Source organism: Hyla sarda, chromosome 2 (assembly GCF_029499605.1).
Source record: "Hyla sarda isolate aHylSar1 chromosome 2, aHylSar1.hap1, whole genome shotgun sequence".
NCBI lineage: Eukaryota > Metazoa > Chordata > Amphibia > Anura > Hylidae > Hyla > Hyla sarda.
Window position 1 is genome coordinate 290,720,578 of NC_079190.1, and position 24,277 is coordinate 290,744,854.

At 41.2% G+C, this 24,277-nt stretch overlaps 1 protein-coding gene across 4 annotated transcripts in view; it reads right to left on the reverse strand.

Annotated features, from left to right (window-relative positions):
- Positions 1-440: 440 nt before the first annotated feature.
- Positions 441-24,277, reverse strand: part of LOC130356233 (pancreatic secretory granule membrane major glycoprotein GP2-like) — a 59,018-nt gene continuing 35,181 nt past the window's right edge. For all 4 annotated transcript variants that reach the window (XM_056557443.1, XM_056557444.1, XM_056557445.1 and 1 more), the window contains 7 exons: positions 23,145-23,353; positions 20,832-20,986; positions 20,008-20,244; positions 16,340-16,496; positions 7,150-7,222; positions 4,231-4,260; positions 441-988 (listed from right to left, as the gene is read on the reverse strand). In XM_056557443.1, coding sequence (XP_056413418.1) covers positions 924-988; positions 4,231-4,260; positions 7,150-7,222; positions 16,340-16,496; positions 20,008-20,244; positions 20,832-20,986; positions 23,145-23,353 — 926 coding nt within the window. In that variant the 3' untranslated portion in view covers positions 441-923. The remainder of the gene's footprint in view (positions 989-4,230; positions 4,261-7,149; positions 7,223-16,339; positions 16,497-20,007; positions 20,245-20,831; positions 20,987-23,144; positions 23,354-24,277) is intronic.

Here is a 24,277-nt window from a genome sequence, read left to right on the forward strand (position 1 = left end):
CGGTAATCTGCATGTTATTCTGAATAACAGTATTATTTCACTACCCCAGCACACTCCATATGCGTTTTAGAACACAGCAAAGTGTTCTATACCCCTATAAAGGCTTTATGTAGGCTAGAAATTGCCTTTTTTAATATAGATTTGCCGTGAAAAAATTCGGATCGAAGCAAACTTTTTCGGAAAATTCGCCGAATTGGCCGAATCGAATTTTTGAAAGGTTCGCTCATCTCTAATACACAGTTTAAGACTGCGAGCCATATGTTGCTCCTAACCCCCTGGTTGTGGCACATACAACATAACCCAGTCATATATTTTAGAATACTCTTTCATGTGGTACGCTTAGGGGAGTTTGCCACACATGAGCTTCAGGTTATGTCTCCATCCATTGGCGATACATAAATAACCATAGATAGATAATCCTTATAAACTGAATTTATTAACAAAGATCTGAGAATTATCTTCTCAATATTATTCAACACATTAGGGAAATTGATTAGGGAAAAAAGAAGAAGCAACCAGCGAAGAATGTAACTACAATTTACCTAAACACAGGAGCATTTCTTCAAAAATCATTCCAAATGGAAAATTGTTTTGTGTTATGTAAAAGATCTTCCAGTGATTGGAGATATTACATTGTAGAACATTATTATGTTAGTTAGCTGCTGACCATTTATATGGAATGTCATCCACTTGGAATTGCAAACTGTTACTGGACTGAAAGGTTGTGCGGTAATAGACTGGCCATAGTCACTGTAGAGCAGAATTTGATTCTGTAGTTTTAACAATCAGGATTCAGCATTAGATCTTCTGTATGTCAGTTTCCATAAACAAATGTGTTTGGTATTGCCCCATAAGTTCCTCTGCCTTAAATTAATAATTTCTGTAATGCTATTATGCTAGCGAAATTTGTATATGTTGTGTCTTTACATCAATTTTACTAAAAGCACTAAGGAGAGTAATAAATTCAATTGCCATGACACAATAAAACCTGTAAAAGAAAACAAGAACGAACATTTATTATTTTAGTATAGCATAGTGGAAACATATACAAGAAAAATTCAGCGTTCTGAACATGGAAACTTGGAGCTTCCATGTTTGTGAAGTCACAGCACATCCCCTCCATTCATGTTTATGGAAGGGGGTATGACGGCTAGTACATAGCTGTCACGCCTCCTGATTGGAGGGGTGTGTCGGCTGTGTTCGCCATTAACCGTGCACCGGATGACTGAATTGCTTGCCGGAGATTGCGTGGGGTGCCAGCGGCTGGACCCCTGCAATCAGAGATCTTATCCCCTATCATTTGGCGGAGTACCCATTTAAAGTATCCCCTATCCACAGGATAGGGGACAAGTGTCTGATCCTAGATAGATGCAGAACTGCTGTTGAAAAATGAAAGATTTTCATTTTTGCATTTTAGCTTTTTCCTCCTAGCCTTCTTAAAACCCATAGCTCTTTTTTCCATTAACAGAGCTGTTTGGGACAAGTCATGCTCTGTAATGATAGCTTTCATTTTACCATAAAATATACTTTATTTATTACTGGGCAGTAAAACTCACATTTTATCATTGTTCTGTACAATTACACCAATTTATATAGTTTTTTTTATTTACACCTTATTGAAAAACTTTTTTAAACTTAAAATTATTATTTTTTAATAAACATGCTTTAAATGACCCTATTCTGAGCCCTATATATATATATATATATATATATATATATATATATATATATATATATATTATTTTAGACATTAGGAGAGCTGACAGATCCTCCCAAAAACATAGTACCATCTTAAACTGTTAGTAAAGTATATGTATAATCCCCAAAGCTGCTCTGCCACCTTCTACATCCATCTTAAACCTCTGGGTCTACATGAGTTGCTAGCTGTAAATTAATGTATTGTCCATAAAAACAGGACCCCTTTCCCCCCCAACCCCAGTTTCAACTGGTAAGGTAGACATCTGCCTTCACATCCAGTCTCCCATCTGTAAAATGATATGTAGTTAGGGAAATAACCAAACAACCTTGCACAAGTGCGGCCACATCTAAAAAAAATTATATTTTCAACCTTAACCCCTTAAAGGGGTGTTCCAGGCAAAAACTTTTTTATATATATCAACTGGCTCCAGAAAGTTAAACAGATTTGTAAATTACTTCTATTAAAAATATTAATCCTTTCAGTACTTATGAGCTTCTGAAGTTAAGGTTGTTCTTTTCTGTCTAAGTGCTCTCTGATGACACCTGTCTCGGGAAACGCCCAGTTTATAAGCAAATCCCCATAGCAAACCTCTTCTAAACTGGGCGTTTCCCGAGACAGGTGTCATCAGAGAGCACTTAGAAAAGAACAACCTTAACTTCAGAAGCTCATAAGTACTGGAAGGATTAAGATTTTTAATAGAAGTAATTTACAAATCTGTTTAACTTTCTGGAGCCAGTTGATATATATAAAAAAGTTTTTGCCTGGAATACCCCCTTAAGGACTCAGCCCATTTGGGCCTTAAGGACGCAGACAATTTTATTTTAACATTTTCGTTTTTTCCTCCTCGCCTTCAAAAAAATCATAGTTCTTTTATATTTTCATCCACAGACTAGTATGAGGGCTTGTTTTTTGCGCGACCAGTTGTCCGTTGTAATGCCATCACTCACTTTACCATAAAATGTATGGCGCAACCAAAAAATACTATTTGTGTGGTGAAATTAACAAGAACACCGCAATTTTGCTAATTTTGGAAGGTTTCGTTTTCACACCGTACAATTTATGGTAAAAATGGCATATGTTTTTTATTCTTTGGGTCAATACGATTAAAATGATACCCATAATAACATACTTTTCTATTACTGTATTACTGTTGCGCTTAAAAAAAATCGCAAACTTTTTAACCAAATTAGTTTGTTTAAAATCCCCTTATTTTGAAGACCTATAACTTTTTCATTTTTCCGTATAAGCGGTGGTATAAGTGCTCATTTTTTGTGCTGTGATCAGTACTTTTTATTGATACCATATTTGCTTATATAAAACTTTTAGTCCATTTTTTATGATTTTTTTGGGGAATAAAATGTTATAAAAAAAGCAGCTATTTTGGCCTTTTTTTTACGTTCACGCCGTTCACCATACGGTTTCATTAACATTTTATTTTAATAGTTCAGATATTTACGCACGCGACGATACCAAATATGCATATAAAATATTTTTTTTACACTTTTTGGGGGTGAAATAGGAAAAAATGGGATAATTTGCGGTTTTATTGGGGGAGGGGGTTTTTCAAATTTTTTTTACTTAATTTTTTTTACTTTTTTTACTTTTAATTTTACACTTTAATAGTCCCCATAGGGGACTATTTATAGCAATCATTCGATTGCTAATACTGTCCAGTGCTATGTATAGGACATAGCACTGATCAGGATTATCGGTCATTTTCTGCTCTGGTCTGCGGGAAGGCAGATCAGAGCAGAAGACGTCGGGAAGGCAGCGGAGCCAGGTGAGGGGACCTCCGTCTGCCATGCTGGATGATCGGATCGCCGCGGCAGCGTTGCGGGCGATCCGATCATCCATTTTAATGACCACGATGCTGCAGATGCCGTGATCTGTATTGATCACGGCATCTGAGGGGTTAATGGCGGACAACCACGGGATCACAGGATCGAGATGTACCACCTCGCCAGGACGTACATTTACGTCCTGCGTCGTTAAGGGGTTAATGCATCAGCCTGAAGTCACCTTATCAGCTGGGCAAGGGATCAGTATTTCACCTATGTATAAAGCACTGATGGCATGTTGTCTAAGTGGGATATATATATATATATATATATATATATATATAATGGGATTAACCCTTTAGCATGATACTACAGGGAAATAATGTAAAACTAACCAGCATTAACTTTTTTTTTTAAGGCATAACCTGAAGTTTTTGGCTTTTACATCTTTAGCAGGTCCTGCACCGTATATGTGCCATTTATAATAATAGTGTCTTTCTGTATGTCATTGAGAGACCATTGGGTTCCATCAGGCATCATAAGAGGTGCTTTTGTTACCCCCACACCCCTATATAGTAGCTAGACCCAGCTTACTTGGACTGCATGTATAAAGACTAGTGCAGGCAGATAAGATTAATTGTATAAATGGAGCAAGAAAACATTCTTTTTCTAGCCTATAATGAAAAGAATTGTGGCTGGAATTTGTTTGGTGTTCATTGCCAACTGTATCTATACTTCTGTCTGTATACTTACAATTTGCAGAATTGTGGTCAAACTGTTCATCTGCAAGACAAGCAAACATACAGTTAATATGATGTCACAACTGAGAAATAATGTAGTAGAATATAGCACATAGGAATTGCGAGTGAGAAAGACATACACTTGCAAGACTTTGAATTGTTAGATTATACCTGACAGTGCAGGGTCCAGCAGTCTACCGATGACACCTGCAGGGTGCACGTAATCTAGTTGAAGAATCAATGCATCCCAAAACCAAAAAAACCATAGCATGCACTCACCGCTAGGTATGTGTCTACAAGCCCAGAAGTCCGGGGTCACAGGGAGGCATTACATGATGTACCGAAGTGCTTAGAGGCAAAGCCGGCTGTTTTACACGTCAATGCGTGCTTCTTCTGGCCCTTGAAGGCCGGAAGAAGCACATATTAATGTGTGAAACGGCCAGCGTTGCCTCTGAGCGCTTCGTTACATCTTGTAATGCCTCCCTGTCACCCTGGACTTCTTGGCTCGTAGACACATACCTAGCGGTGAGTGAATGCTATGTTTTTTTTGTTTTTGGGATGCATTGATTCTTCAACTAGATTACGTACACCCTGCAGGTGTCATCGGTATACTGCTGGACCCCGTACTGTACTAGGTCTGGTGCAGTACTGTGATTATAGCTATTAATAGGTGTGCCTTCCCCTTGTTGTTCCCCTTTATACCTGACTGTATCACCAGAACTTTGTATTTCCCAACCCTTTTAGCAGCAAATAGCGGAGATTATCCAAACAAGCAAATATACTATAAAACATTCAGTTTGTTATGGATGCAATAACACACCAAGTTATTAAGTGTTTGCCAACTCAGCATTAGCGTTCATGTCAAAGATTTTATGTTTAAAGACATTTTTTTATACAGAAAACCTATACAGTGGTCCCACAACATACGATGGTAATTCGTTCCAAACGACCCACCTGTCACCGCCGCTCCTGACCGCGTCCCCAACGCTCCCGATACTGTCCCAGGGGCTCCCGATGCTGTCCCGCTGCTCCGGGTCCACTTCGGGATCCTCCGGCTTCTTCCGCATCTTCTGCAGGGTCCAGGCCTTGCTTTCTGGTGACGTTATTACGCTGCTGCGCCGGCACGGCGTGCATAGTGACGTAATAACGACGCCAGAAAGCGAGGCCCGGATCCTGGAGAAGATACAGAAGACGCCGGAGGATCGCGAAGTGGACCCGGAGCAGCGGGGATAGGTAAGCGAACCTGTCCGGGATGCTTAAACTACTATCCGACAGCAGCTTAAGCATTTTGTGCTGTCGGATAGCAGTTAATGCGATGGCCCCGACATATAAAAGCATCGTATGTCGATGCTGACATCGACATGCGATGGCCTCTGAGAGGCCATCGTATGTCGATTGTATCATATGTCGGGGCCATCACATGTCGGGGGGTTACTGTATTCTATTAGGGCATTCTGTCAGCAAAATTAGGGTATAAAAGCAAAAAGGAAAAATGGGAGCAACAGGCATAGCAACCAATCAGATTGCTTCTTTTATCTTTTAAAAGGCCTCTGAAGAATGGAAGAAGTAATTTGATTGGTTGCCATCGGCAATTGCTTCATTTTTCCTATCTCCTGCTATATGTGCCAATTTTGATGCCTATGCAGAGAATACATGGCCTATGGAATAAGGGAGTCTTAAGTTTTTCTTCACCTGTCAATCTATTCAACATATTTTATGAATACACTGAGCACACTGACCTTCAGAAACAGTATATACATAAGGGTTGCCATATGCATGTGTAAATAAATACTACTCAGCAGTTATCACCGGGGAGACTGGATATTGCATGTTCAATTCCATAGCAACAATGCTTCAGGGGAAATTATATGTGCCAGTGCCAATCAAAAAGAACAGCAATAGCTACTTTCTAGAGAATCTCTGCTATGGATAATACAATGGGTTTCTGAGCAGGGACCACACACTATTGTGTCTGTAAGTTCACGCTATTGATAGTTATTGTTCCCCATCCATTGAGTGTGTTGTTTTCGAGAATAATCTCATAGTACTAATACAGTTTACTGTGCAAAAGGAAAAATGGTATCAGCTGCTGTGTACTACAGAGGAAGTTCTTTTCTTTTTTAATTTACTTTCTGCCTGACCACAGTGCTCTCTGCTGACACCTCTGTCCATTTTATGAACTGTCCAGAGTAGGAGCAAATCTCCATAGCAAACCTCTTGCTCTGGACAGTTCCTGACATGGACTGAGGTGTCAGCAGAGAGCACTGTGGTCAGACAGAAAATACATTCAAAAAGAAAAGAACTTCCTCTGTATTATACAGCAGCTGATAAGTACTGGAAGGATTACGATATTTAAATAAAGTAATTTACAAATCTGTTTAACTTTTCTGTTTTTCTGTTTAAATATTATCAGGGGAAGTACCGCTTTAACATGTCATAGCATGGAGCAATCTAATAATAATGATAATCATAATAGTAACACTAAGTGGTCAGACCCCTACAATCAGAAACTTAATGGGATGAAGGGGGAAATTCATCAAGGAAAAGTCGACCAGTTGCCCATAGCAACCAATCATTGCTTCTTTCATTTTTAAAAAGGTCTGTGAAAAATGAAAGAAGCAATCTGATTGGTTGCCAGGGGCAATTGGTCAACTTTTCCTCAGCACAGGTCTTAATAAATCTCCCCCTAAGTGTCTAAAAAGGTCCGTTCCTTTTAATAGAAATTTTCTTTCCTTTTTTATCAATTGGGAAATATCACTTATAATACTGGCCAAAAAGGACATTTTGTTTCCTTTTTTTTTTTTTTTTTTTTTTTTTAAGCAATTGGGAATATCACTTTTAATACTGGCCAGTACCAAAAAAAAAAAAAAAAAAAAAAAGAAAACTATATGTGTTACACAGTGTAATCAAACTCTGTTAGTAGGCCACATACCTGCAGTAAGAAATACTTTTACGATAGCAGTGTTGTCATCATTGGATGATGATTTGACATTTGTGGTACAATTCTGTAATACAAATAAATGGTAAATGTATAGTCCTCAAGTGTGATCATTCTCCTCCCTCCTAACTTTCCCTATTATGGCTCCTTTTATGGACCGACAGAGGGGCATTAAATAAATAAGTTGAATGCAGGGTATGTCATACCACTCATGATAAATGTCTATATAGGTAGCTAGAGATGAGTAATTCGAATCTGACGAATCAGAATTCCTTATGGATTTCATGAAAAATTTGATTTGTAACGAATATGAATATCACCCAAATTCTATTGTGCGAATCGCTTAATTAAACTCCATTTAGTGCAATCAAGGCATCGGGGCATCTAAAATGGGGGATCCACATGTGAGGACATGGGGCAAGGAATCCTGAAAAGGTGGGAACAAGGGTAGGCAGGATGACCATGAATCACATGCAGGATGCAGCCTATCAGCAGCCAGTCACCGCTGTGATGTCACAGCCCTATATAATCGGCAGCCATATTCCGGCTAGTCACTTCATCCTTTCACCTAAAAGAGATAGGACAGACAGCGCTGGGTGTTACACAGAAAAGCTTTTTACAGCAGCGTTTCACCTCCTAGTCACATCAGCGTTCTGGTGGACAGAGAGCACTGTGTTTTACACAGAAAAGATTTCCTACTGCAGTGATTAACCTCCCAGTCACTTTCTACAGCATTATATTACAGAGGGGGCAGAGAGCTGTGTGTTGCCTCATACGTTTGAACAAGCTGGCTCAGCTGGAGAAATGTTAGGAGAGGAGGGAGGAATACGTTTTTAACGCAACTCTGTGTCTTTGTTCCACAACCAATGATCTGCTGGTTATACTAGTCTGTCGACAGTGTAATACATACCCAGCGGTCCATTTTTAATAGTCTGTGCAACAGACTCAAAAGAAATTGATTAGAGGAATGTAAAAAGTACACAGTAGTTGTAATTTTAAAGCACCACTGCCATCTAGTGGGCACATTTTGTCAAACTCTTAAGGGCCTAGATACTGTGAAAGTCCAGGCAAAAGTAATCACCGGCTGGTGTTTTACTCAAATACTTTTTTAAGCGTACTGTAGCGCATGTTTCTTCCCTCATAAGTGCATACCACATACCCACATCTAAGTAGTGTACTATTTTGTATCTGTTAATCTGTCAAGGGCCTAGATACTGTGAAAGGCCAGGAAAAAGTACTCACCAGCTGGTGTTGTACTAAAATACTTTTTAAAGAGTACTGTAGCGCATTTTTCTGCCCTCATAAGTGCATACCTACATTTAAGTGGTGTACTATTTTTTACCTGTCAAACTCTCAAGGGCCTAGATACTGTGAAAGTCCAGGCAAAAGTAATCACCGGCTGGTGTTTTACTGATGCTGTTCTAGACAAATACTGTTTTAAGCGTAGTGAAGTGTATTGTACTCCCCTCATATACGCACTAAGTATGTCAGGCAGAGAGGTGCCAGGACATGCAAAGAGGACAAGCAGAGGTCACAGCAGACTAGGGGCAAATGGCAGCAGGAGTCGCAGCGAGAGGCCTGATATCCCGGTATCAGCTAGCAGTCATGTCTCGACCATCTTCCGTCATTGATTGGATAACAAATTCATCCACTTCATCACACGTGACATCTGTTACCCCCAGTCAACAGTCGGTGGGTTCCTCAGACACAACCCTCAGTTGGCATGGCCCGGGAGCAGTCCTTGTCCTCCCATTGCCTCTGTCCTATGCTGCTCCCTCCCCTGCAGAAGTATCTTATGCTGTGGGTTCAGCTCCACTATTCAGTGAGGATGATCTAATAGAGGACAGTCAGAAGCTTCTGCCCAGCCAAGAAGTGGAGGCGACATCGCCGCTTCCTCTGCTATGCGGGCAGGTAGTGATGCGGAGAGTGACATGCGAGGTGGTGTTGCTAACGTTCAGGGTCCTGAAGCAGACACTGTTGAAGAACCTGAGGAGGACATCAGGGACTTGTTGATGATGATGATGCTGATCACAATTGGGAGCAGGGTGCAGATGGGGCTTCATCATCATCAGGAGAAGAGGGTTGCAGGTTGCCCATGAGGCAGCAGCTGAGCCAGCATGGTAGTAGCATGGTTGACAGTCAGCATGGTGGCAGAAGTTGAAAATCTGGAGCCAAACGTGCCCGGGGGAGATCACCTGTTTCGGGGCAGCCTACCTTCCTGGGAGGCAGTGGAACAGGGGTTCCTGGAGATGGTGGTAGTAGCAGTCAATTAGTGAGGAAAAATCAGCTACTTGGTGGTGTGGCAGTTTTTCATCAAGCATCCGGAAAAGGTTAACATAGCCACATACAAGATGTGTCGGCAGAAAGTGAAGCGTGGCCAGGGTTCCAATGTTGGCACTACGGCCCTGCGTCAGCATATGCTGCTCCACCATAAAACGGCCTGGGAGAACCGTGGCTCCGATGTGGTGGTCCAGCCTGTTGCATCACCCAGTGGCACGCCGCTCCCTCTTTTAGTCAGCCAAGGCTCCACCACCTTAGCTGAAGGGAGCTGTGTGTAATACGATCCTTCTGTCGGTCCATAAGCTCCTGCTTCTCATACCTTTAATCAGTCATTCCGCCAGCAATCCATTGGCGAAGCCATGTCCAAGAGACAACAGTATGCGCCCACTCATCCAATGGAGCAGAAGCTGAATGTGCTTCTGTCCAAATTGCTGGTGCTGCAGTCCTTCCGTTTTCAAGTGGTGGACTCTGCACCTTTCAGAGAACTGATGGCTTGTGCCGAGCTGAGGTGGAGAGTCCTAAGCCCTCATTTCTTTGCGAAGAAGGCAGTACCAGCCCTGCACAATTTTGTGGAAGAGAAGGTGGGCCAGTCCTTGAGGCTGTCGGTGTATACCAAAGTGCACGGCAGTGCCGACGTCTTGAGCTGTAACTATGGTAAGGGTCAATACATGTCCTTTACGGCCCTTTGTGGTTCCTGCACAGCCACAACACCAACTTGGAAAGGTCACGCTGCTTCCACCTCCATGCTCTCATGCCATTGGTCCTGTGAAAGTGTGCGACTCCGCCTCCTCGTCCTCCACTGTGTCCTCAGCCTCCAATGCACGGACAAGTATCAGTGCCCCTTCCGCATACCCTGTGTGCAGGGCACGCCGGTATCACGCTGTTCTTCACATGGTTTGTCTTGGCAAATGTAGTCGCACAGGGAGGAACTGCTAAAAGTCACTCTTAAAGAAATCGGAGCATGGCTTACTCCACGAAAACTGGAAATGGGAACCATGGTGACTGACAACCGGAAGAACATCTTGTCTGCGCTGGGACAAGGAAAGCTGAGCCATTCACCCTGCATGGCACATCTGTTCAATCTGGTTATCAAGCGGTTCCTGAAGTGTTTCCGCCATTTGCAAGACATCCTAACAATGGGAAACTTTGCCACTTGTACATTGCAAAGCACACTCTCCTTGAGCTGGAGCATTAGAACGGTATCCCCAACATAGCCTGATTTGCGACATTGCCACACATTGGAATTCCACCCTCCAGATGTTGGACCAACTATTCGAACAGAGAAAAGCAATCACCGATGTCTTGATGATCCAAGGGGATAGGGGGACTCCCCTGTGTGACTTCAATGTCAACCAGTGGCAGCTCATACGTGACACCTTCCGTTTGCTCAGAACCTTTGAGGAAGCCACCTTATTAGTCAGTCGCCAGGATTACTGAATGAACGACGTCATTCTACTTCTTCATTTCCTACAACACGTGTTGGAAACGATGGCTGGTCAGGGCACTGGAGACGTGGCGCCTACATCTCACGGCCACATGAGCCCTGTGGGGGCTGAACTGGAGGAGGAAGAGGTGGAGGGGGAGGGGCACAGTGGAGCACAGTTTTGGTTTTGCAAAATGGGTGGTTTTTCTAGTAATCTGACAGGAAAGGAGGAGCAGGAGCAGCCAAAGAAGCTAGAGGGTTATGAGGAAGGTGAGACAGCGAACGCAGACACACCGTGGCAGTATGCAGTGAAGATGGAGGCAGGGAGGCCCTCCGAGTCGATTGCACAAATGGTACGATGCATGCTCACTTGCTTGCGTAGTGACGGACGAATTTTCAATATTCATCAGCGGGATGACTTCTGGCTCTCCACCTTATTGGACTCTCCCTTCTGGCACAAAATGGGGGCCTTTTTTACACCCACTGAGAGGGTGGACAAACTGACCTACTACAGAGACATCCTACTTTTAGCCGATGTCTATTGGCGCCATCTCTCGCAGGTATGACTCCGGGGGCCCTCTGTGCTCACCTTCCACTGCCATGTGTGCTGAGAAGGGGTGAGGTGGCAGGAGCAGTACCAGCTCCATCAGCAGCAACCTGAGTCTACAGACCTTTCTTCACCCACATAGTGAAGCAACTCATCAGCAGCAGGTAGACCTGGAGCAGGACTTGTACAATCAGGATGTGGCATACCTTGACATGACCAACACACCTTGTAGATCCGCTGGACTTCTGGGCAGCCAAACTTGATTTGTGGCCGCAAATAGCAGAGTTTGCCCTGGAAAAGCTGTCCTGCCAAGCCAGTAGTGTGCCATCAGAGCAGGTGCTTAGTGCAGCGGGGGCCATAGTCACCCCAAGGAGAACTCGTCTGTCCACGAAAAATGTGGAGAGACTGACCTTTGCGAAGATGAATCTGGCATGGATCAGCCAGGATTTCCACCCACCAATGCCTGATGCACCAGAGTAGATTGACCATGGTACCACAACAACGCTTCACAAATATGGATAGTGCCAAACCGATTTAAGGCGTTACTCCCCCTTAACAAATATTCCTCCGCATCAGACCTTTTTTCACCCACCTTTGTCACCGGGTACTGGTATTGCAACCCACCGCACCACTCTTTCACCGGGTCACTTTTATATGTTCTACTCATGCTGCCAACACCTCCACGCTGTGTCATTCAGCCACTAAATGGTCTCCTCATGCTACCACCACCTCCATGCTGTGTAATTCAGCCTCTATATGGTCTCCTCATGCTTCAGCCTCATCCACGCTGTGTCATTCAGCCACTATATGGTTTCCTTATGCTGCGAACACCTCCACGCTGTGTCATTCAGGCACTATATGGTCTCCTCATGCTGCCAACACCTCCACGCTGTGCCATTGAGCCACTATATGGTCTCTTCATGCTGCCGCTCCCCTCCATGCTGTGTCATTCAGCCACTATATGTTTTACTCATGTTGCCACCAACTCCAGGCTGTGCCATTCAGCCACTATGTGGCTGTGTCATTCAGCCACTATATGTTCTACTCATGCTGCCGCCAACCTTAGGCTGTGACATTCAGCCACTATATGTTCTACTTATGCTGCCGCCACCTCCACGCTGTGTCATTCAACCACTATATGTTCTACTCATGCTGCCGCCAACTCCAGGCTGTGCCATTCAGCCACTATATCGTCTCCTCATGCTGCCGCCAACTCCAGGCTGTGCTATTCAGTCACACTATATGTTCTACCCATGCTGCCACCAACTCCAGGCTGTGTCATTCAGCCACTATATGGTCTACTCATGCTGCCGCCATCTCCAGGCTGTGCCATTCAGCCACTATATGGTCTCCTCATGCTGCCACCAGCTCCACGCTGTGCCATTCAGCCACTATATGGTCTCCTCATGCTGCCACCAGCTCCACGCTGTGTCATTCAGCCACTATATGATTTACTGATGCTGCTGGGCCTGGGACATTACCTAAAAAAATTTATGGTAGCACTAGCTACCATAAAACTTCAATTTAAATAAGAAAATTAATCTTTTAAGCTTAGGGATTGTCACGTATGGGCAGGGAAGGAGTGCACTATAATCTCGCCCGCTCACCTATCCCTTCCTACTTACGTACCTGCCAAAAACGACAGGTCCGTAACCACAAAGACAGCCCCTTCCTGAATTTGTGAGGGGAGTAAATGTCAAAACAACAAAATACAAAGTAACTGACAATGTCCTGGATCAGTGGGATACAAGTAGACTAACAAAATAACCTAAACACACACACAATGGTCCAGTGTCAACTAACCGCGTCAAAACCAGGAGAAGATAAGTAACAAATCGCTAATATCAGAGAGAAGTTGAGAACAAAGCCAGAGGTCAAAAGATGCCGGGTATACAGGAGATAAAGGGAACACGCTAGTTACTGGAGCTGAAAAGACTTTTCACAGGCGCCGACTGAGAGCCAATTGCTGGGTTTTATAGGTAATCCACAGGTGCTCAATCAGTCAGCTAACCAGCCAGACAGCAAGGTGTATACCGGCAACAAAATAAACAAAGAACCTGTCAGACCCTTTTAACCCTGTAGGTTCTGACAGGGATTGTGAAGGGATTGTGAAGCTTTACGCTGTGTCATTCAGCCACTATATGGTTTACTCATGCTGCTTGGCCTGGGACATTACCTAAACATTTTTATGGTAGCACTAGCTACCATAAATCTTCAATTTAAATTTGAAAATTCATCTTTTAATCTTAGGGATTGTGAGGCCCTATGGTATCTTCATGCTGCCGCCAACTCCAGGCTGTGTCATTCAGCCACAATATGGTCTCCTCTTGCTGCCACCAATTCCAGGCTGTGTCATTCTGCCAGACTATGGTCTTCTCATGCTGCTACCACCTCTAGGCTCTGTCATTGTGCTGCCATATGACTCCTTGTTAGATTGGTTTTATAGTCATACAGTATTAGTTCAAAGAAAACGCCAGAACATTAAGCTTGTGAATCTAATAAAAATCTTAAATTTAAAAAAATCGATGTAATCTTTTCAAGACTGAGGCCCTATGGTAGTCGACGTCATATTACCTCTGTAATTATCACAAGAATCCAATAAAACAGCTTGGAGCGATAACAATGAACCATAACTGATTAAATGAAACATTCACACTTTCACAGTCAGGGGGGCGCTGAGAGGCAGGGGCTGGAACAGGTGGTATCTCGCCAGGTGGAGGATCGCCATCTCGATGCTCACCAGAATGGGTAATCAAAAAATTGTAATAAATTCCAATTAAATTAAATAAAAATTACATAAAAATTTGCCACATCCAGATGATCTGCGGCAGTGATTTTAATAGCGATGCCTGCAATCTGCATATAACAGTATTATTTTACTAACACAGAACACTCCCTATGCTTGTTAGGACAAGGCAAAGTGTTCTACACCCCTATTGAGCCTCTCTGTAGGCCATTTTTAATAGCGATTCACCGGGAATAAATTTGGTACAAATCAAATTTTTTCGGAAAATTCGGCGAATCGGCCGAATTGAATTTTTCAGAAATTCACTCATCTCTATAGGTAGAAATAAAATAGAATTAAAGGGGTACTCCAGGATTTTTTTTTTATTTGACTATGCTACAGGGGCTGTAAAGCTAGTGTAGTTCATAATATAGTGTCTGTACCTGTGTGTGACGGTTTTCTCACAATTCTTCTGTGATTTTCACCCCAATATTTATATTTAACAACATACAAAATGACTGTTGTCTCAGATTTTTCCCAGGTTGCAATGCGGCCAAGACTTGACTCAATAGTCACCTGATGACAGGGAGCCTGTCTGCTTCAATGGGCGGAGGGATCGCTTGGTGGGAGAGAAATTTATCTGCAACTAATGCAACAGCTGTAGGCACCCTGATTGAAAACCACAAGTCTTTTGAATGGATGCAGCTCATTTATGTTTCAATGGGTGGGGTGGCTGATGTATGGGTGGGAGGAAAATGGAATTATGGGATTTGTAGTCAAAAAAAGAAAATTCAAACAGGCAATACCAGTTTACAAAAAGCTAGCCACAGTATTATGGTAATCTCACAACATAGCCATTTAGACAAGCGGAGATCCTTCCTAAGCATGTCCATTACTGTCTGCCAGGTATGTACTAAAATCACTTTATGGTGGATAACCCATTTAATGCTTAAAGGGGTCAAATCACCTAATTCTCTTACTAATTGAACTCAGATACTTACACACATTTAGTTTTTTTAATTGTAGATTATTTTATTTTGATTTCTGTACATGATTATGGGGCATCCATCTTGTCTGAGATAATGTATACAGCATTTAGACTTACACTGTACAGCAGCTACATGAACCATACAGATCTGTAGTCTGGAGCTGACTTATTGAATTCTATACTCCATGACCTGTGCAGAAGTTAAACAGTAAGTGTCAGTTTCATATAAGGGTCTATTCACATGGCAGAATTTCCACCTCAAATTAAGGCCTATAGACTTCTATAGGATTCGGAACTCCCATTCACACTTCTGAATTTCTGCTTGAGGAATTTCACTAGCAGAAATTCAGAAGTGTGATGAATGGGAGTGTGGAATCCCATAGTAGTCTATGGGCTTTAATTTGAGGTGGAATTCTGCCATGTGAATAGACCCTAAGGCTTATTGGCCAGACTAAAAACTGCTTAATTTCAGAAAGACACTCTTTTATTTATACTGGCTATTTTATATTTCAGCAATGTATACTGTATTTCTCCTTTATCCAATCTCTAATAACTTGTTTTATTCCATTTTTACTTGAAATATGTATCAACATGCATGCATTATATCAACTTCAAGGCTTGTTGAACAAAGATGTGTAAAAGACGCATTGGCCATGTTTTCACATCACGATATGTGCCTCCACGGCACAGATACGATTTCTGAAGCTCAGATCGGCTGCAGTCGTACCTGTGCACGCACAGCCTGGGACACCATTCACTCCTATGACCCACACAGACCAAATAGTAGTCAGCTAGGCTCAGAAAGTGACTTATATAGTCACTAGCTGACTACGATCAGGTCCATGTGTGTCATAGGAGTGAGTTGTGTCTGTGCCTGTCCCATGCCTGTACATGCACATATACAAATGCAGCCGATTTGAGCTTCAGAAATCGTATCCATGCTGCCTTGGAGACACAAATCATTATGTGAACGAGGCCTTAGAATAAAAGATCAGATCTCTTATTCTGCCTTCTTTCTCCAACTACAGATTTCTAGATATGAATTGAACAGCACTGCAATGAAATTGGCTTGTTCTTAATGGTAGATATAGTCTGAAACTATCCTTTGACCTATGTATCTATGAAATCCCAGACTACAGAACTTGTAATACTAATGTGATATTTCTCTCCCACAGGGTCAGATTACCCCCTTATAAATCTATTTTCTATAGAAGGACTTACTGTTTGGCAATCATCTGTACAGATTTTTACTTTAGCACTGAGGTTGACAGTGGAAGAACCAGAAATCTGGAAGACTTTCATTGCAAACCGTGCTTCAGAAGAATTTCCATTGTTTAGTACACTCATCAGATCAGCAGTAATTCCAGTGCTTGGACACCTTCACAAATAAAACAAGTTGGTTAAACAATGTGAAACAGAGCACTAAAGAGGGTATTAGGTAAAAGGAATTTGTCACTAGCTTTATGCTGTCCTATGTCCTAAGGGGAGGATAAACTGGTGACAGAAACCCAGATTTGAACAATGTATTATGTTCTTCTTGTCATGCACTTTTCAGAAAATCAGCATTTATCTAGTGTTCACACTGCCCATGCACTGTATAGGCAGAAAGCTGTCAAGCGGAGAAGTGGCTACTCTTGAAAATTCAAGACTACTAAGCCTACATACATCATTGGCGTTCAGCTCAACACCAACGATGATCAGCAGATACAGGAATTGCTGATATTATAAAAACCGCTGCATGAAACAAAGTAATGCATGGTTGTAATTGTGGCACACTGATAAAAAGCATTGTATTGCACTCCAGTTGCGTTTAAATAAACCATTAATCTAATATTATTATTTTAATTAATTAAAAAATTATTATTATTATTATAATTAATTAAAAAACAGTGCAGCTGTCACTCACTAATATCAAACAGCAGAGCAAGCAATAGTCTTCATGTTGTTCAGGTCTTAAAGGAGAACTTTGGTGGAAACAAGTGGAAAACAAATGTTTTCAAATCAACTGGTGCCAGAAAGTTAAACATATTTGTAAATCATGTCAAAATCTGAAGCCTACTAGTACTTATCAGCTGCTGTATGCTACAGAGAAAATTGTGTAGTTCTTTCCCTTCTGACAACAGTGCTCTCTACTGACACCTCTGTCCATGTCAGGAACTGTCCAGATTAGAAACAAATCTCCATAGAAAACCTCTCCTGCTCTGGACAGTTCCTGACAAGGACAGAGAGCACTGTGGTCAGACTGGAAAGAACTTCACAAATGTATCTGTAGTATATCTGTAGCATACAGCAGCTGATAAGTACTGGAAGGGTTAAGATTGTTAAATATAAGTAATTTAGAAATCGGTTTAACCCCTTAAGGACCGAGGGCGTACAGGTACACCCTTGGTCCTGCTCTCCTGATATAACGCGGGGTTACACAGTAACCCCGCGTCATATCACGGTGGGCCCGGCGTCATAGTGAAGCCGGGACCAGTCTCTAATAGCGCGCAGCGCCGATCGCGGCGCCGTGCGCTATTAACCCTTTAGCCGCGCGCTCAGAGCTGAGTCGCGCGGCTAAAAGTGAAAGTGAAAGTTGCCGGCTAGCTCAGTCGGGCTGTTCGGGATAGCCGCGGCTAATCGCGGCATCCCGAACAGCTGACAGGACAGCGGGAGGGCCCCTTCCTGCCTCCTCGCTGTCCGATCACCGAATGACTGCTCAGTGCCTGAGATCCAGGCATGAGCAGTCATCCGGCAGAATCGTTGATCACTGGTTTCTTATGAGAAACCAGTGATCAACATAGAAGATCAGTGTGTGCAGTGTTATAGGTCCCTATGGGACCTATAACACTGCAAAAAAAAAAGTGAAAAAAAAAAGTGAATAAAGATCATTTAACTCCTCCCCTATTAATAGTTTGAATCACCCCCCTTTTCCAATAAAAAAAAAAAACCAGTGTAAATAAAAATAAAAATAAACATATATGGTATCACCGCGTGCGGAAATGTCCGAATTATAAAAATATATCATTAATTAAACCACTCGGTCAATGGCGTGCGCGCAAAAAAAATCCAAAGTCCAAAATAATGCATTTTTGGTCACTTTTTATATCATTTAAAAATGAATATATAATTTATATCATTTAAAAATCAATAAGTCCTATCAATGCAAAAATGGTACCGTTAAAAACTTCAGATCACGGCGCAAAAAATGAGCCCTCATACCGCCCCATACACGGAAAAATAAAAAAGTTATAGGGGTCAGAAGATGACAATTTTAAACGTATTAATTTTCCTGCATGTAGTTATGATTTTTTCCAGAAATCCGACAAAATCAAACCTATATAAGTAGGGGATCATTTAAATCGTATGGACCTACAGAATAAATGTCAGGTGTCATTTTTACCGAAAAATGTACTACGTAGAAACGGAAGCCCCCAAAAGTTACAAAACAGCATTTTTTTTTCAATTTTGTTGCACAACGATTTTTTTTCCCATTTCACCGTAGATTTTTGGGCAAAATGAATGACGTCATTACAAAGTAGAATTGGTGGCGCAAAAAATAAGCCATCATATGGATTTTTAGGTGCAAAATTGAAAGAGTTATGATTTTTTAAAGGCAAGGAGCAAAAAACGAAAATGCAAAAACGGAAAAAACCCCGGTCCTGAAGGGGTTAACCTTATGGCACCAGTTGATTTGAAAAAAGAAAAAAGAAAAATTCCACCGAAGTATCCCTTTAATCTTAATAAGTCCAAAAACATGTGTCTATTCATTTATGTAAAATATATTTATAGGGGTCAGAGCTTGATTTTTTTTTTCACACAGAGTTCCAAAGCTCCTGCTTCATTCAATGCAGTATCTAGGAAAATCATTTTAAGGCTTCTGACAGGCTCATATTCTTTTTGCCTTCATAAAACACCACAAAGATACCCCTTTTTTCTACCCCATAATGCAGTTTTCTGTGTGTGTATATGTGTGTGTGTTTTTGTATGGAATATTATGGGCATTTTTCCCCTGCATTTTCCTCATTTCAAGTCACATGATTCTCTCATCATGGGATTCAAAGATTTCTATGAAAGGATTTTGGGGGAAACAAAAAAAAAACTCTACATACATGTACACATGCATTTTTCTCTGACAATTTTTTTTTTAGAGCTAGGTCTATGAGAGAATAAATACAACACATTTGGGAAACATTGTTTGTGGTATTTGAATAAATGTCCTGTCTGCTTATGTTTCTCTGCTCCACTCTCAAGTTGCCGCTGGAGGGTCTTGTTCTTAAGTGCAAATATAGGAAACTGGGGTCCTGAGCAATTACCCAATTTTTCACACTCTAAAACTTCCCATAAGAGCAACTTAAATGGACACTGTCATTTGCAAAAACTTTTGAAATAATGAAGATCATAACATAATATGTTTATTTAAAAAAAAAAAAAAAAAAACATTGGTTAAAAATGTTTGTATATTTTTGGGTGAAAAAAATGCTCTAAACTACCTACCACTAGGGGTTCCCCCACTGTCCTGAACACTGTCTTATACCTGCAGCTATTTCCTGTGTGTCTCTGTAATGATCAAAAATACAGGAAGTGTGGTAGGGACAAGTAGGGCTCTGTGCAGGCTCCAGGCTTTTCAATCAGTCTGTTGTGTGAGTCGGGGGCGTGTCACAGTCTCAGTGCACAGGGTAGCCAGTCATCAGCTCTAAGAAGTCAGGGAGGAAGTTCCAATATGGATGTGAGGGAAAGCATGGGAACTCCCCCACTTCCTCAGTGAACTACATGCAGTGTAAACAATCTAATCCAGGGAACTAGGAGCCATAAAATGATGAAAACATGAGTAAGCATTGAGCCTATTATTATATATTTATTTATTTTTCGTTATCTTGTGACAGGTGCTAACAAATTGTGGTACTCACCCCTTTTCTAGCAAATAATAGGTTGGGCCAGATTCTGAGGCTGAAGCATATATATCAAGTGCTTTAATTTTGAAAGTGTTAACTTCCAGACTTGGAATGATCAGGGAAACATAGAGAGTGCTTTCCAAATACACACGGTCATTTTCAGTCAGCAATTTGGTAAACTCTGCATCTGTATAAATAACCATGTTCACTGTAAGAGCAGCGAATGTACCAGGGATAGTTATTTGTGTAGCCCTTAAAAATAAAGATACAACATTAAATGAATGACACAAAGTCTTGAGTATCCCAGTTACAAGTGTAATAATAATAATTATATTACGGTACAAATGAACATTACAAATATGTATTCTGGTAGAAATATTATATGTGTGTGAAACCTCTTTAAAATAATTTGAAACAACCAAAAATCTGTTCTTGGTCCATTATAAATGCTATAAAATGTAATATTTTTCAAATAGAGTAAGCGTCTTAAGCAATCTCAGTCATTTCAAACAACTTCCCTTCAAATGATAGCCTATGTGAGTCCTTATATTTTGACCAGAGTAAGGGAAATGAAGCACCTGTGCAAACATCCCCGCTCTGGTCTTGCCCCCTGAAATGGAGTAAATGAGAAATAGCTGTGCACCATAGAGAGGGCTCTCAGGGGCTCGATATCAGCAAAGAAAGCATTCAAATCACCTTTGTCACTACTGAAGGTAAATCTAACAAAACCAGGCAGGCTTTTAAAAACATCTTTGAAATGACAGGTATGCTTCAAACATTTCATGTATTTTTCATTAAGCATACATATTAATATTATTGTACTATATATTGATAATTACCCAACTATTGGTGACACTGTGAAATTCAGTTTAATTGTCAAAAAGAGGGGAAAAATGCAGGAAAAGTTCAGGGTCACATCTTGTTTCGTTGCAGTTGGCCATGTCTTGGCAAAAATATGCAAACGATTGGAGTATGTTATATAGGTTGAATTTGTCTGTAAAAAAACAAAAACAAAAAAAACAAAAAACAAATACGTAAATCATATGTAAGATCAGTAGCTAAAGTTCAGTCATTAAATTTCTTGCAAAAGATACTGGCATTCTTCTAGTCACTAACCATAAATAGAAAAGTGACAATAGGAATGCAGTCTGTAGTAAAGGTAGCCAACCCGGCACAGCTCATGTACACCTGCTGGAGTATCCTTCCGTGGACATTCGTTAGCAGCCAGATAAATGGAGCGATGGTGGTGGTGCTCTACTTGTGTAGCAGTTCAAAGGTGCATATCATACATAGCGAGAAAGAATACAAGTACATTCACCACGTTAGTTGCGCTTATAGCGCGAGACGGGTCCGTAGCCCACGAACACTCCCCTACCTCTGTCTCCCTGCACATGGCTTTTGATATGGAATAAATCTCATCTGAAGAGTAACTAACATGGTGAGTGCACTTGTATTCTTTCTCGCTATGTATGACAATAGGAATGTTTTAGTTAATTTTGCTGCACCATTTCTTATGGCAAATGTGTAATGTGAATTTTATTGCATCTTGGTATGTTTTGGAACAACTCTCTAATGGGTGTATGTGCTTCAGGTTCTGGCAGAAGGGTCAATTCCTCCTGTGCTTTGCTCTTCATCCTTCATTGCCATGACTATGCCCAAATAGAAAGATAAAAACAACAGGATACGCTTTGTAGTTTATTACCTTGAGGCCAATAGTAATGCTAAATGTGAATTGCGCTTACCATGGATGGTTGTACTGGAAACCAAGTACAACAATGGGATAGTGTATGTAGAAATAGAGAGTCTCTGCAGCCACTACACGCCAGCAAACAGCATATGAACGAAGATTCCTCCTCCAAACACACTGCGCAATAAAACGGGCACTGAGACCAGGATAAAGGAAGGGAATTCTATTACCAACAATGCAACACGTTTTGCGGAGAATCCGCTTCTCCAGGCATGCCTGAGAAAGCGGATTCTCCACGAAATGTGTTGCATTTTGGGTAATAAAATTCCCTTACCTTATCCTGGTCTCAGCGCCGTTTTATTCCGCCGTGTTTTTGGAGGAGGAACATTTGTTCATATGACTATGCCCAGGCCAATCAGGGAGTGTAGAAGATGAGACAATTATCCATGCCCTTCTCAGGTGGGCCTTATATACCTCACTCAGTCTAGTACACATTGCCTAGCTCCTGAGTGTTCTGACCTTGGCTTGTGACCCGACTTTCCTTTGCTTTCTGATTCTGCACTGCCCTGCTATCTAGGTTTTTGACTTGGCCCTTCGGACTTCTTTTTATCTGTCTGTTGGTTTAATCCCTGTGTTTTGCTATTGCTTCTCGATCTGTGCCTGATTAACCCAATGTGTCCTGACCTGCTCTCTGATGTCTGTACAGTATTTGTTTTATTGTATTTTCTACACTTAGCACTTAAGTAGGGTAGGGACTGGCACCCTGGTTGGGCACCTCAGAAGGCAGAGACAGATGTTTCGGTGAGCTCAGGGTCACATTTATGTCGGTCCGATATGACAATCTCCCTGCTTTTCTGTACTGCATACAAAACTTTAAAAGAAAAAAAGGGACAACAGAAAATACTGCCATGTGGGTTGTCACTCATGGAATAGTCTCTCAGTCTATTTGAATGTTTTAGTAATATCTAAATGACAATTCACTGATTGTAACCCAAAAGCTCAAATTTGGTTTACAATGCATCATTAAATCTACCCTTGTACAAGTGTTTAGGGTGAACTACATAGACTCGTAGTCTTGTCTTATGTCTTGTTTTAGCCATACTATCTTCCTAACTATATAAAGGTGCATGCTACCAATTGTCCTTTGGGTCTGCTTTTCAACACTATTGGTATTATGAGCAATATCCAGGCATATTGCTTTCCGTCTTAACATGAATATGCTTGTGCAAATATGGCATGCAATATGTTACTGTGAATGAGTTGGCACATATGAGGATATAGATGACATATATTGGCAGCATCCTGTTTTAGTAACTTCTTGAAACTATCAGCTTTGATTGGATGGTCTCAGAAGGTGTATGAAAACGCCACCAACATGCCAGGAGTGGCCACAGGTCCTTTTCAATGCAATTGCAGATAATACTTTATGCTCATATAGTGAACATGCTGTATGATACTGACTTACATTAACACTATTACCACAGTAAGTGCTAGTCAGTGGTGTGTGAACAATCATCATAGCAGCTCCATTCACAATTTTTCGTGTAGCTACACAGGTAGAGTTTTGCAGCCTTATATTTGTGGTATTGTATCCATTTATTTCCAGCCAGCATTTCGAGATATACGCACTCATTTGTCCACCAGTACAATCAATCGTCGGTGATGGGTAAGTGCCTGATGAAACAAAAGAAAATCGTGGGCCACACATATAGAAATGTGCGCAGTAATATGCAACTTATAATATTTGGAACTTATTAAAGGGGTACTCCGGTGAAAACCTTTTTTCTTTTAAATCAACTGGTGGCAGAAAGTTAAACATATTTGTAAATTACTTCTATTAAAAAATCTTAATCCTTCCAGTACTTATTAGCTGCTGAATGCTACAGAGTAAATTCCTTTCTTTTTGTAACACTGATGACATCACGAGCTCAGTGCTCTCTGCTGACATCTCTGTCCATTTTAGCAACCATGCATAGCAGATGTATGCTAAGGGCAGCATGGTGGCTCAGTGGTTAGCACTGCTGCCTTGCAGTGCTGGGAACTTGGGTTCAAATCCCACTAAGGACAATAAAAAAAGCGTTATTATTATTATAATAACATCAGCAGAGAGCACTGTGCTCGTGATGTCATAAGAGAGCATTCCAAAAGAAAAGAATTTCCTCTGTAGTATTCAGCAGCTAATAAGTACAGGAAGGATTAAGATTTTTTAATAGAAGTAATTTACAAATATGTTTAACTTTCTGCCACCAGTTGATTTTAAAGAAAAAAGTTTTTTACCGGAGTACCCCTTTAAAATGTTTCACTTTTTCAAACACAGTTAACAAGTAGCCTGCACGGTAATGCAATAGTTTCCCTTTATCTACACCAAGCACTATTGCAGCAATCTTAGATTAAAATCATTGGGCATAGACAGGGTTTTCTTCTACCACAATTAGTGCATACATAAAATGTTACTCTTCCAGGCATAAACTCACAACTAGTAGATTCATTGTTTTATTCTTTTATTTTTCTAACTTTTCCTTTTCCATGCTTTACAAAAGTAGCAATTCTAAAAGCACACAATACTCTCTGGACAAGGTTTTGGGTTGGAGCCCCTGT